The sequence below is a fragment of the Scomber scombrus genome, chromosome 24 (genome assembly GCF_963691925.1).
Source record: "Scomber scombrus chromosome 24, fScoSco1.1, whole genome shotgun sequence".
NCBI lineage: Eukaryota > Metazoa > Chordata > Actinopteri > Scombriformes > Scombridae > Scomber > Scomber scombrus.
The window spans coordinates 11,873,044-11,887,756 of record NC_084993.1 but is presented as its reverse complement, the minus strand read 5'-3'; the positions used below and the strand labels follow the sequence as shown (position 1 = coordinate 11,887,756).

At 40.1% G+C, this 14,713-nt stretch overlaps 2 protein-coding genes across 2 annotated transcripts; one reads left to right on the top strand and one right to left on the bottom strand.

Moving 5' to 3' along the window:
* Positions 1-2,726: 2,726 nt before the first annotated feature.
* Positions 2,727-5,398, top strand: c24h8orf74 (chromosome 24 C8orf74 homolog). Its single transcript, XM_062445484.1, has 5 exons — positions 2,727-2,774; positions 3,718-3,901; positions 4,590-4,813; positions 4,929-5,084; positions 5,165-5,398. The coding sequence occupies exons 1-5, from the start codon at positions 2,727-2,729 to the stop codon at positions 5,396-5,398; spliced, it is 846 nt and encodes a 281-aa protein (XP_062301468.1).
* Positions 5,399-6,958: 1,560 nt separating this feature from the next.
* Positions 6,959-10,670, bottom strand: LOC133976474 (L-threonine 3-dehydrogenase, mitochondrial-like). The gene is made up of 10 exons (XM_062414689.1): positions 10,641-10,670; positions 9,220-9,414; positions 9,023-9,065; positions 8,741-8,811; positions 8,388-8,537; positions 8,088-8,260; positions 7,884-7,974; positions 7,695-7,787; positions 7,391-7,567; positions 6,959-7,305 (listed from the first exon to the last, which is right to left on the bottom strand). Exons 2-10 carry the CDS (start codon positions 9,404-9,406, stop codon positions 7,166-7,168), a joined length of 1,125 nt encoding a protein of 374 aa, XP_062270673.1. The 5' UTR covers positions 9,407-9,414; positions 10,641-10,670; the 3' UTR covers positions 6,959-7,165.
* Between the last annotated feature and the right edge of the window lie 4,043 nt (positions 10,671-14,713).

The window sequence follows — 14,713 nt, the reverse complement described above, 5'->3', positions numbered from 1 at the left end:
AGTAGACTGTTTTAATGATGAAAATTTGTATTCACTGCATTTTTTCCCACAAATAATTACATTTACTTCACTTCCCTTATTGAAAAATCAAATTTCTAAAGTTTAACTGTTAAATACAACATGTTTGCTATAGATTTGCGCATGGGAGGTTTCACTTTTCCACATCACACTTGTCTGAGTTACATACTGTACTACAACTGGCTTTAAAACTAGTTGTGATGTTACAAATTCCTGCCTGTATGTTTAAGTCACACTGAGCAGAACAGATGTGTCAGTGGAGGGGGGGCTTTAAGTAAATGAAAGCAGGTGTTGTTGCACCACAGCATACACTGACTGTGGTTTTTGAATGTCCAGCCTATGGCCAGTTTAGGAACCAAAACTCTCATCTTTGCCATATTCCTCTATAAATACTGGGTTTCTTCTCCTTTAAATCAACACAAGTGAAGTGGAGTCAGCAGGACAATGGAAGAAGAAGAAAGCAAAGGAGAGATTATATGATCCGTGGCCTACTTTTGGCGTTCCTCTCAGTCCAATTTATATCTGCTCAATCCCCTCCCGCTCTCTCTATCTCACTGCTTATCCTGTAAGCATGGGTGACTCACATCAGCATATTGCTCACACAGACAACACACACACATACAGAAACACACTGTAAATACATGTAAATGTTAATATGCTGCTCCTTTGAGTTCAAACAAGGGCATCCCTCTTCTTGAACACCTCCCACACACTGGAGAGGAGTTATAAAATGACACCACACAAAGACATGTGCACCCACAACAAATATGACATGTCTGTTATTCTATTTGTAAAGCAACAGGAGTTTAAAAAAAAAAAAAAAAAGGAAAAAAGATCAATCTTACCAATGTGGAGGCATGCCGACAGCAGTGATGAGAGATCGATAGGTGACAGTATCTCCAGAGGAAACAGGTTTTGATAAAGAGACAGTGGAGTCAGGTGTGAGCAGGAGTCTGTGTGTGTGATCCGCTCTGAGAGCAGCGCTGCGCCCTCAGATCAGTTTCCTCCAGAGAGCGCAGCTATGCGTCAAGTCAGCAGCACTGCCGGAAACACAGCGAGCCATACTTTCAAATTAAATGTCATATAGCGCCCGTGCGTTTTAGTGTGTGATGGATACATTAACACAATAATGCCAACCTGTTAGACATTCAGAAATAATTTGACACCATCATAATGTTCCTCAGAGCAATCTCATTCAAAATGACGCCTATATACTGAGACATTGCTTTAATAACTGTAGATTTGTTCTTATTTGTTATAGATATTTAAAACGTGCAAATAAATCACACAGGTGTTTTGCACTGCTACACTTGAATGTCTGAATATAGTATGTATCTGTAATTATTATTATTATATTAAACAAATTCTATATATTAGAAGGAATATTGTCTAATATGGGAAAAGTATAATACTGTGACATTATTAAGCTTTAAAAATAACAGATGTAATTTCCTAAATGTTCCAAGTTCAAATCTGAATTGATTTTGTAACAAAAACCATATGATTTTAGCCTAATAACAGGTCTATTAAATCATAATTATAATTGCAATCAAGGCTGTAGCCAGGATTCTTCAAATACCGAGGTCAAAAATAAAACCACAATTCATGTGACTGTAGTGTACATTCATGATGTATTTATACTGTTTTCTTGCTGTGCTTTTCTCAGTCATGGTCATTCTTGTGGTCCAGTTCTTTCTTATCATTTCCAATTGTGCAACTTAAATCAACTCCTATTTCAGTATTCTACAACTTCCATGGTTGTATATTTAAAAATTATAACTGCAATATATTATTTTCTTTGTTTGTTCTTAAAATGTGGAATGGAGCACGGCCTGCTGGGAGAAAAGGTCTCATCCAATGAATGAACAGTTTGCAAAATCGGGTCAAGTCCAATTCACAAATGTAGACAACATATTTCTGGCGATTTCAAGGCTTCACTCCACCGCTGGCTATAGCCGGATACTTTCGTTTTTACATGGCAGCGGAATCTTCAAGTACGTGTCACGTGACGGTCCGTTGATGCAAGGATAATTGTCTCGTCGGCTATTTTCACCTCACAATGAAACAAAACTTCAAGAAAAAAATACCGAGGACATGACCTCGGTGTCCTCAATGGTAGCTACGGCCATGATTGCAATGATCAAGATAATCCTGCAGTCCTGTGTGCCAACCTCCTTGTTAAAAACGAGCAAACCAGCGACAGGTTGCTCGGGTGTTCATGATTATTAGGCTACTTTTAAATGTTCAACAAGAGAGAGAGAAAAAAAAACCTCTTGGAATCTCATCTTTTACTTTTCGAGCACACTGCTTTTACTAATGATTGCTTGCTTGACACAGTCTAATTCCTCTGCTTTAACTAATTCTTGAAGAATCAGAGGAGGAGGAGACGCAGGATAAGAAAAGAGGGGAGGAGGGGGAGAGAAAGACAGAAAATGAGGAGTGGGCTTCAAGTACTGTAGGCTTGATAAAAGAGGATTAAATCAGCATGAGCCATCTGTGGACTGATAAGCCTGTTTACATCAGTTATCGCTCTGCTGCTGTCTAACAAACTCTGAAAATCCACAGTATCTTCATTAAGAGTTAATTAAATATGATATGTCCTCTTTATGTGACAGTGGAGAAGGAAATGAACCTGACGTCATGCCGTTTGACAGCGGCGTACGTCCGTCTCCAATAGCAACGGAGCGGGCTTGTGTGTTTAATGACGGATGGATTCCCTTACAGAGAGAGAGATATCACACATAGCGAGGCTGCAGGTAGTAAACTCCTCACATACGCTTTTAATGCATGCAGAGAAAGGGTCATGATATTATGGTGCCTTCAAATACCGCCAGGAAAATTAAGTAGCGAACATAAACGGACACAATTAGGAAATACAAGACTAGAATGAGATAGTTATGTCCATCAAAACACGTTGTATCTCAAAATCTTTGCACTCTGTAGCTTGTTATTGACCCTTACACCTGTCTACTGTATGCCTGAACCAAGATGATAATATTTAATAACTCTAGTAGGCTATAAATGATTATGTAGCTAAACCCAGAATAACAGTAGCAGAAGGCCTTCCAGATGCATTAGAGATTGATACTAAATATTTGCCAATTTAAAGTTCTTAAGATTAAAATGTTAAAACACCACTTTGATCCATTGATGACTCAAACTTTATATAAGACTTTATATAACACTTTTTAAAAATGTATCTGACAGTGTTATCTGACAGCGCTCAAAAATGTGTTTGTCTTCATTGTTATACTTCATGTTTGAGCATCACTGTGCAGAATTATATACAATATGATATGCAGTTTGTCACTAGATTGCTGTTTTCATATTAATCGGGCTAAAGGTGGAAAGTTTCTCTGTGCTCGCCTTTTGAAATCTGAGTTTAAAATGTGTTGTGACAGGCCACTTGCAAGCAGTTTAAAAATAAATATATTTGCATGTTCATAGATTCTGGATGTGTCACTGAGGGGAAAAAGAGCACACCAGACACAAATTATTCAGAATTTCTAAGTAGGAAGTATGAGCAGCACTTGAAGGCACCACATTACAGCTCTACTTATGTATATGTTTTCTTTTCAACTACTAAAAGTCAGTTTATTGTGTCATCTGAAGTAGCAAGAGGAAGCTCAGTGAATTGAGTCAGACTGACATGAATTTAATACAAATGTTTGTCTTTGTGTGTGTGTCACTGTCCATCAGAGAGAGGCTGGACTGCAGAGACTGAGCTGTCACTTCTCATGGCCCGACTTCTGTGATGAGCGGCAGCGTTTCCATCAGGAGTTTGTGTACGACACCGCTATGTTCGCAGCATCCCGTGGCTTCTCCTGGTCTAATGTCATCCGGGCAGCTGTGATCGTCAAAGACATCTTCCCACAGCTGGACGGTCAGAACAAACAGCCTCTGCTATTCTCTAAGAACACATCATTTCTTTTTCTTTCTCTGCTTTGTCTCCAAATTGTGCCGAACAACAGCGATGTGCTCCCTTTCAGTCACAATGGGATAACTCAGTGTGAACGAACGCCCATTCATCAGACATTAAATCCAAAGGTCTAACATTGTACAAAAACAGGCATATTCACACTTCATGATGTAACTTGACACGGTGCATTCATTAAATCGTTGCCTTGGAGCTAAGGACCTTTTTATATTGCCACTAAAGAGAGCGCTGCGTTCTCTGAGAGTTTTCAAAGGGTTCTTTTTCCAGTGCTGTTAAAAAGGTCACATTCTGAATTTCAATCACGGTAAGTGTTGAAACACCTAGACTGTGTTGTCAGATAAACGCAACACGAAGGTAAGTGGGTTTGGATTCACTGTGATGGAGGAAATGTTGCACTTTTCTGCAGTAGAAATACTCAAAACTCAAATGAATTCATGCCATTTTTGATCATCTAGTACAGATGTTGAGTGTCTAATTTGAGTCCTGGGAGCTATGTTGGTTTCCTCTTCAAAGCCAGAAAGCACAAAGTTCATCTTCTTTTTGCTGGAGTTACATTTATTAAACAAATCTCCTCTCTCTTTCTTTCTCTCTGCCTTTTTCAAACTTTTAAAATCTATTCTCTTTTCCCCCTCAGGTCATGACCTACCCAAACTATCATCCTTACTCATGGACACACTGTCCGAGTGTTTGCCGAACCTTACCCCTGTCCACCGACATGAGTTCACCCGGTACCTCACAGACACCTGCGTCACTCGGCGTAGGCTCTTCCAGGCGGTGGTGGGTGGAGCTGCTAACATGTCCATCGCTCAGGTACACTCGGAGGTGCAGTTGCCGCCCACACCCTGCCCTCTAGCACAGGTAAGGAAGGTTCAAATTCACTCGTAACTAATGATTATGTTTATTAGCTGTTCTCAGTCAGGATTCCTATCTAGAATGTAGCATATGGACAGTTGGAGGGGGTTTTGTGTTGCAGGGCATGGAGCTGCATGAGTGGGAGCATCAGCAACAGCAAGCCCAACTCATTGCAAGTCTGCAGCAGAAGGAGGAGCAGCTGAAGAGCCTCAGGGAGGGGTTAAGGGTCACTCTAGAGGAGGTGGATGTTCCTGAGGAGGAGCAGCTGGATAAAGAGGTAAGATTCAGAAAACCAGTGAAAGCATTTGAGAATATCTTTCATGCCTTGATGAGCATTTCATCTGACACTCTCTGTAGGGCGCTTTGGAGCTGGTGCGTGCAGCTGTAAAGGCCACAGAGGGACAGATGCTGGCATCTCTGCACCAGGAAGCCTCGTTGCTCGGTGACATCCTGCAGCTCAAACTGCAGTGTGCAGCGTTGGCCACCGGGAGGCTCCACAATCCTGCTCCAGCTCACATCAGCCCACATCCAGACACATCTGCAAAGGCAAAGCTGTCCACAGGAAAGAGTAAAGCAGGTCACAAAGTGTGACAGGAGTTACAGTGAATAAGATACTTGAGATGTGAGTGTGATTCTTGATGTTTCTGATCTATTTCATTGCCAAGTGTGTGATAAGGTGTATCGCATCTCATTATCTTCTTCTGGGCGTCTGTGTGGTAAAATTAGAAGTTCAACTCTTAAGGTTAAGTGTAGCATGTTTGTAAAGAAGAAAAAAACTCATAAGAATTGGTTTCAAACAAGGATTTATTTATTTTTAAAAAGTCCCTCTTTTTATATGACCAGTAAGCTGCAAATGATAGCATTATAAATAACATGAACATTTACAAAAACTACATAGAACTCCTTAAATAAAATGATTGCTAATGCATTCATTGAGTCAACATTCATTAATATTTAGCACCCAAACTGCAGCTTCTAAACAGAAAGCAACAATACAAAAGATTTTAAATATGACCGAAACAACAGAAAATACATAAAAGCTCACTAGTGCAAAAAGGTCAAGTAGCTCCTAAAAAGCCTTTCTAGTTAAATTCAAATACTTTGATCTGCTTCCCTTCTTGAAACTATCACATGAGAAAAACTGCAGCAGGCAATTTCGGTTAAAGCTCGGGTGAGTTTAGCAGTTTCTGTAGTAACAGTACCCCCGGGATATAGCCGTTCAATGCTTATGGTTACAGTACTTATTGGTGACCAGTTGGAGTGTAGCTCTTATTAAAGGCCAACTGGTTATCTGGATGGAAGAAGTTCCCCTCCCCCCCACCTGAGGAAAAGCATTTAGCTGCAACAGATGTCTGTATACTTACAGATACAGCGTAACAAGGACATAAATACATACATACAATACATTCAGAGAGAGGATTCAACTCTCTTTAGTTTCACACAAAAGCTCAAATTCCAGATGATGATGGATGGATAGAGGAAGGAGAGGAAAAAGAAAGAAGAGATGAAAAACAAAAATCTAATCAAAAAATATCATCATGAATGATATGGGATGTTTCTGCCTCTGATATGGAGGTTTATAGTTAACTTTCACTGTCAAATTAGTGTTGTGATTGTGTCCATTTTAGGTAAGACTTAAAGTCCGTGTAAAGTTAGAATAAATGTGTGTTCTGAGTTTGACATACCACAGAAAAGTGTGTTGTTAACCACCCTGCCAAATTTGAATGATTAAAAAAATCGCCAAATATATTAAATTAGGCTTCAAAGATGTATAAAAGTCTGCCTATTTCTCTGCTCCCAAACGCTGTGGGAGTGCCCGCCGAGTTCGCTGAAATCCCGCCCCCTACCAAGTGTCACCTATCAATCAAAGTCACCACCTCTACCAGAAACATGGACGCTAGTCAGAGAGCTTTCTGCTGCTAGCTCAGTTTCTAGCTCGGCAGCTAACTGTAGACTGTAGTAGTAGTACTGTAGTGTTAGATATTAACAATAACTAGCCACTAGGCAGGTTAACCACTGAGGAGAGCTGACTCTCGGTCTTATATAGTAGGGGAGGGACCAGGGTCACGCGGGTACCCCACTGCGTCACGGGGTAGCTCTTTTTTGCAGGCTCAGACAATCAGGAAAAATGAGAGGGTGAGAAACAGTTTAAGGCTCTATCTCCACAATTCAGTACTGCATAGTTATCAGCCTTTTCACATATTTTCTGTAACCATTTTCCAACATGTATAATATGTTTAGAAGTAAATCAATGAATTGACTTTACACGGACTTTAAGAAAAAGCTTATATATTCATAGTCACACACTTTCAAGTCAAGCTTTGCATGGATTTTGGCTGATTTTTTGCTACAAAAGGCTCAGTTGGCTTGTGCCAGATGGTTGCCCGTATTGATTTGAGTCAGCATGGTCTGCACCAGCTCCTGGAGGTCATACTCGTGCTTCCAACCCCAGTCCCGCCTCGCCGCGCTGTCCTCTAACGCCATTGGCCAGCCTTCCGCTAAAAAGGAGAGAGATAAAAACATATTTGGTACCGGTGTCACAGCTGAATTCATCACTCCATTAACTCCTTCCAGAAGTCTCACCTATAGCCTGCCGCACAGGGTCCACATTGTAGGTGACTTTGAGGTCAGGCAGGACTTTCTGTATCTCCTGGGTGAGGTCGTGTGGCGTGAAGCTCATGGCGTGGATGTTGTAGGTGCGGCTAGCCAGCGTGTCTGCCGGAGCTTCGAGAATCTCCAGAGTAGCCCTGAGACAGTCGTCTGGACAAGAGGAGGACGGGTTAAGGAAGAGGAAGAGAGGAAAAAGGAAGAGATGATGTGAATTTTGCTCAGGAAATTAAAATGTTGAACCACAATTCCAGGAGAAAATGACAAAGTGTTGCATTACCAATATACATCATAGGAAGCCGCGTGTCACTGCGCAGGTTGCACTCGAAATGACCAGTTTTAACAGCGGCGTGGAAGATCTGGACGGCATAGTCTGTGAAATAGAGACACAGATCAAGATGGAGTGATTTTTAAGACAAAGAATGACAACAATGAGTAGAGAGACACTGGTACTTCCACAACTACTCACCTGTGGTTCCACCTCCAGGCTGCGAATCAGCTGAGATGATGCCTGGATACCTGAGACAGCGGAAATCCAGCCCGTACCGATGGTGATAGTACTGAGAGAGAGAGAGAAAAGAATAGAAACACCAAATAAAATGACTTCTAAAAACACAGAGGATAAATTACAGAACATAATATATCTTTGTGGTTGTGTCTATCTGCGTCTCACCTCACCCATCAGCTCGGCGTGGACCTTGGAGACGCCATAGATGGTGCGCGGCCTCTGCACGCACAGGTCAGGGGTGGGGTCCCTGGGCGAGGACGGACCGAAGGCACCGATCGTGCTGGGGACAAACACACGCAGACCATGTTCGGTTGCTATGTCTAAAATGTTATGGAGACCTACGAAGAGAGAGAGGCTGCACATAAGCGTCTTTTTAAAGAAAGCTCTAATGTGCTGCTTAATGCTGGAAACATATGTTAAAATTTAGAAAGAAGTCTTCGTAAATCAGAGTGTTTGTGCAGGTACCTGTGATGTTGACCTCTTTGGCCAGTGAGACGTTGCTTTCTCCCACGGCTGACAGCACGGCGGAGTAGTGCACCAGCCAGCTGATGTTGTTGTTGACCACAATCTCCCTGAGGTTCTTGTAGTCCAGGATGTCTGAGAAGATGAACGGACCTGTGGAGGACACAAGAGAAAGACATGCACTTTGATTACAAGAGTATAAATGTAAGAATATAACCCCTCACTGAGGTTACTGGAGGGGGAAACTGGTATCTCAGCCTCTTTTGTGCAATAATTGTGAGTGTAAAATCAGTTCTCTCTCTTTGATACTGACTTTTAGGTGAACATTTATCAGGTGTGTGTATATATATACACACCATTGTGGTAGACGTGGTTGGGGGGTTTCCGGATGTCAGACAGGATCACGTTGTCCTTTCCGAATCGTCTCCTGAGGAAGTGAAACATGAGCATAATCAGCTCTGGGGACAGGTCTTTATGACTAATTTAAATTCTAAGTAGTGCAGTCGTCATAGGAGACAACAGTGCATCAATTAAACACAAACAATAGAAGTGATTTTTCAGGTTTTTTTGGTGCTACTCCCAGACATTTGTAATACAAAAGAAGAAAAGACAATTGTGGGGAATAAAAAAACACTTACCTAAGCAACTTGGCAAGCCCGACCCCCAGCTGTCCAAGTCCTCCTAGAAGGATAAAAATTGATTACCATGATAATAGAGTTGTTGTAACTGTGTTTGTTTAGATAATATAGAAAAATACAAAGCAAAAAACAACAAGAAAAAAGAGTGGACAAAAAAGCTTGACGCAATAATGTGAGAATAATGTGCACAAACCAACCTGTGATGAGGATTTTGGGGTGGTCGTTATCTGTGCAGGATGCAGACTGAGTTCTCCCAAAAGCAGAGAAGTCTTGCGAGGACGAGCTGATACCACGTGCCGCTGAGATCAGTCGCTCAGTACTGCACGGGGGTCTGCTCCCGGCACGCTTCACTGCACCTCTCAGCAACCGCACCACCAGCATCATAAAACCACCTGAAAACAAGAGCAAGAACTTCAGATGCTATCCTGGTGTTAACAGTAAAAACAGGTCTGCTTTTGTTGCGCTTTAATAAGCCTTATCAACTGTCCTGGAGCCAAGTGTAAAGGCAAATGCACTATTAAGTGAATGGAGTCTTGCCCTAACCCCCGCACCCACCTCAGATTAGCTTCTTACAGCCTTCTGCTCACCTGATCTAAATATAGACTACTTTATATTCCAGACCACCCTTAAGCTTACAGGGACAGTAGGATTAATGTGGGAAAACAAATGCAAATCCAAACTATCAACCTTCACCTGTACGATTACACCTGGTGGTCCTGCAATAGATACTAGTGTAGCTTACAATGTGTTTTCCTGGCAGAGGAAACTGTTGCTTAATGGAAGCAAAAATACTACCAACACTTGACAATTACACAATCACAGCTCAACACATTGAGGCTTTAAAGTCTCCAACAAAACCACGTTGATAGCCTCAACCAAACTCAATTACAGATTTCAAAAATGTAAGACTGGAGCAATTAAAGAGCTTTTGAACTGTATTAAATGATGCTGTCATTATTATGTCCATCTCTGATAAAATATAGAAGTCCAAAGCCTTAACTAGATCGGTGTAATGGTCTTACAACTGCGTACCTTTATAAATTCAACCATATTCTTTATTATTTTTCATAGGAAGAAAATGGGTACCAACTACCAAAGCTGGTATTGTATTGAATTATATACGTATTTGTGTACAGTAGGTTGTATGCCGAATTGAAGACAACATCCTTATGATTTGTTAAAAATAGTTATATCGTCTAATACTAACTATATGTGCTCAAAAAATATGGAAAAAATTGTATTCTGCGTTTTTTAAATGAAGTTCGGCGTGACCTTCCTTTCTTTAACTACACTTTAGATTTATGTGGCTAATTAGGGTTAGTGTAGTGTTTACCTATCAGAGGCTAGGCTACAGTCGTTATTAGCTGTTAATAGGAGAATATCTGTCTAGACCAGCTATCATCTTTATCTCTCCTCCTCCTTCTCTTCCTGCTGCTGCATGTTAGATAACAGTACCGTTAGCCGAGCGCTCATGTAACCATCTGACATTAACTTTGACTTTTTAATATTTTGTAACTTCAATGCTTTGTCCGGTCGAGCTAAACTTAGCAATGCAGTCTTGTTAGCGTCTGCACACCTGGCTACATAAACATAATAGCATACATGTTGTATTCCTTACTTTGGATGACAGACAAATGAAAAGACGAGTTGATGCTCCTTCAACCGGCTGCCTATTGTGATGAAACAGTAGAAGAGGCTCCTCGCTCTGTGATTGGCTGACAGGTGGAGAGGCGTCGCTATGGAGCCTGCCCAAATAAAGTACAAGCTTCCTGTAGAGGTTTTCAAAGTAAAATCTAAATGTAGTTATATTTTCAATTGGTAAAGAACTCTTAGTAGAAACGAACTTCCGTTGCTATTTGGATGCAAAACGGAGGATGTGTACCATGGAGGTATAAGGAGAATATTAGTTTTTCTTCTTTTAATGCCTCCATGGTGTACATTGAATGTTATAATACAATGCAGTACTGTGAATGTGGCAGCAAGGCAAGCCTGGGTACCATACGCCCCTCACTAATAGCTATCATGGTCATTTTAATAAAAAAGACTTAATCATTTATATTTATGACATACTTTTTAAAAATGTGTTTTTCTCAATTGCCTACACACTGTAACTGGGCCTTATAACTAAACAGCCCAAACTATGATGCCATCTACCAAAAGACAGACTGTATACTCTATTCCCCTGTTTTCACTCGTGTTCATTTAGAAAGTACTGACTTCGATATCATTATAGAAATCATGGAATCCAGTTAACACACAATTCCCCAGGTGGAAACACTGAGTCTAATAGTTCACACACCAATCAGAACCTCAGGATAGATAGAAAATGTACATGTGCTATGTCTTTATATTGTGTTCATCATGCATGGAGGTTGTTCTGGGGACCATTATTCATTGCAGTAACATGTTTTCATGGTAGTGGTTTGAATTGATTTCAGCAGTGTGTGATGGCTGTTTTGTAGATTTGACGGCTCTTGTTATGTCTGAAGGCTGATGTTTGGTGTAGATGTAAGATGACATGGTTTTGAGTAGAGAGTTTGGTAAAGATGTGCAGTTATGCATTTGTGATCTTTTGGGAAAGGGGGCATAATATCAAGAAACAACTATTTAAACTATATTTAAACTATACTAAACTATTGCCAGGGCCAAGTTCCCTTTTTTGCTGAGGTGAGTGAAACAGCGCCCCCTAAGGTACAGCGGGTAAATGCGTGTGTGTTCGTGGGCAGGTACATTTTGATTAGTTATTAAGTATCAAACAACAGTCACTATCAGCCCACCGCGAAACTGTAAATGAACACGTCTCTAGAAATGAATTTACGAAGCGACTTCTGAAGCTGACAGCCATTATACGCCTTACCAGCAAACAATAGACAGTTAGAAACATATTTTTAATGTAAAAGCTGATAGAGTTATCTTGTTTTCTATTGTTGCTAACGATAATTAGCTAGCCTGTATTTGCTACACTAACTAGCTGTGACGCTAGCTAGCAAAAACATCAACAAGCGCGGTGGGTCGTCTCATTTCACTCGACGGAAAAGACAACTTTGGCTGCAGCAAAGTAAGAGAAACACCCCCCCTGTTGGTTTGTTTGTTTTTTGTGATGTTTCCTGATGGTTGAATGTCTCTTTGAGCTCTTTGCTCTGCAGTTTGTTGATGTAAAAGAAGTTAGCGCTGTTGTTTAGTTGAAGTTAGCAGTTTTTCGTTCAGTCACCTGCTTTGTGTGTGATTTATGAGCTTGTGCTTAAGTTTCTTGAGAAAATGCCTTCATTGTTGTTATTGTGTGTGAGCTTTGCTGCATAATGAGTCATTGGCTTTCATGACTTACACGAAATGGTTAGGGTTATGTTTAAATGTGTAAATCATGTATCTGTGGTATGTGCATGGTTTCTTATTGGTGTGAAAAGTGCTGTAATTGAACGTTACATGGCTTGTATTACACCACAATGCAAATGAGTTACTACATAAATCAGTTAAATTAGCCCTACTTAAGAGCATATTTCTTCATATGACCTGACTACTGAACCACTCCACTGTTAAACATGAGCTCTTATTTTTTAGATGTTATTTGACTGACCCTTTATAAGAGAACAGCTGGCCTTTGTGGTTTAAATGAATCCAACCACTGCAAACACTTACTGCTGTCTAACATGAAATATGAACAGTCAACTAAGCGGCAATGCAACTTAACGCTACATTAATTCTCTGCATACCAATGCATGGCTATTATTAACCTGAAGTCCCATAAAAATAAAAATAAAATGGAGTGTCCAGTTATTGTGAGCATTGAGTACAGTGAGGGTCGTGATTAAGTTAGTTAAGATGTGTTCATGCAAACCCAAATAAAATGAATGGAACACATTTCCCTCCTGTAATTAAGATGGAATTTAGTGTCAGTCAGAACTGCTAATTATGTACCAGTGATTTATTCTCTGTTGTAAGCAGGAAGATTAATTTGTTATATCACTAACTGAGTGGTGGACAAGTGAGCACACACACACACACACACACACACACACACACACACACACACACACACACACACACACACACACACACACACACACACACACACACACACACTCTAGACATGTCTAGCCGTTTTTGATTTGCTGCTTTAATATATGATGATGTAATTTAATAGTTAGGGCCCCTGCATGTGAACATTAAATTAACAGCCCATAATTAACAAAAACAGAGCTCACCGCCTTAGTTTGTGTATATTCTGAGGACGTTTAAATCATGAAATACAACTTAAAAACATTTCTTCTTTCTCAATTCATTACAGCTGTCTTTAAAATGTGCAGTTTTTAAATGAAGAATCAGGCTCATTACATTTATTTTTGTTTTTTAGCTTTACATTTACTAGTTTTAAAATAAGTATATTGTCAACGGAAACTCAAAAAGTTCTTTGTCCTAAATCTTATATGATACATACATGTATCATATAAGATGATACATATATGTATCATATAAGATTTAAGACTTAAAGAATTCAGAAGTGATGTACAATATTGTAGATGTTTGTACTTCCACCAGGTGGCAGTAGAGGCTCAGAAATCCCACACATCAAGAGGCCTTCATCAATGCTATTTAGCCTAAAGGCCTTCAAATGCAAAAGAAGGAAATGCCAGTTTTATTTTTTTTATAATTATAGTAATTACAACTACATGAGACAATTAGATAATTTTTTTTAGTGAAATAACAGCTCCACCTGTTAATGGTGTGCACTGAAGTGGTTGAAATTTAAAGCAAATTATGTCATTTTAATGATTTGTTGAAGCGTCTGTACTTCAGTGACTACAGCATGATGAAGTGAATGAAATGGGCGCTCGTCTTCCTGCATTCCTGTTTACCTCCATGCATCTGGATATGAACCGGTTTGGTCTGGTGGATTCAGTTCCAGGCGTGCAGAACGGGGCCCACAATAGATGATGCATGTCTCATTGTTCATTTAGCTCAGATATCCTCCATCGTCTTTGCCGTTTTCTGGAGGCCCGCCAAATATCTGAATACGAGCTACAGTCAAGGCTGTTTTTTCCTTATTCTCGCTTCATGTAAATGATTTTCTGTTTCTTTGTTTAGTGTGGGAATGCAGAGTGGAAAGAAATGTATTGTTTTTACACACAAACATATCTCCTTTTTGCAACAAAGCCTTTAAAAATCCCACCAACACAATGAAGTGATGCTCAGGAGTATCATTATATTTACACTCATTACAGTCAATTATCAGCTTTCCTGTAATGTATTATAGTGATGTGCTAGTGTTTGGTTACTTTGTCCAAGTCTCACATAATAGAAACAGCTCCCAACAATCTCACAGGCCACTGCTTTTTTGACACTTTACCAAAAAAAAAAGCAAAAAAACAAAAACACCCATTCCTCTCTTGTTAATAACCCGTCTTTCATCAACATTACACACAGCGCTTGCTCCGTCTAAAAATTAACGGAGCCGTGTTGTGATTTCCCACAACAGTCTCCGTCGGCTTGGATGCAAGAAAAAAAACACCCCACAACCAGTGCTGACAGTTTGAAATTAGCAAAAAAGAAAAAAGCTTAGCACATCTCTATTAATCTGGTGCAGCTTTTTTTTTTCTTTTCTTTTTTTCTTATTCTCATTTTCACCTCCTTGTTCAGCCAGCCTCAAATGATTTCAGTCAAACATGAATCTATCAACACAGTGTGGCTTATAAT

Excerpts from the sequence above, each read along its gene's own strand:
- c24h8orf74 (XM_062445484.1), top strand. The coding sequence starts at position 2,727 with ATGGATTCCCTTACAGAGAGAGAGATATCACACATAGCGAGGCTGCAG. Across the intron at positions 3,902-4,589 it reads CATCTTCCCACAGCTGGACG|GTCATGACCTACCCAAACTA; the intron begins GTCAGAACAAAC and ends TTTCCCCCTCAG. Across the intron at positions 5,085-5,164 it reads AGGAGCAGCTGGATAAAGAG|GGCGCTTTGGAGCTGGTGCG; the intron begins GTAAGATTCAGA and ends CACTCTCTGTAG.
- LOC133976474 (XM_062414689.1), bottom strand. The coding sequence starts at position 9,406 with ATGATGCTGGTGGTGCGGTTGCTGAGAGGTGCAGTGAAGCGTGCCGGG. Across the intron at positions 9,066-9,219 it reads CCCCAAAATCCTCATCACAG|GAGGACTTGGACAGCTGGGG; the intron begins GTTGGTTTGTGC and ends TTATCCTTCTAG. Across the intron at positions 8,812-9,022 it reads GGGCTTGCCAAGTTGCTTAG|GAGACGATTCGGAAAGGACA; the intron begins GTAAGTGTTTTT and ends TCACTTCCTCAG.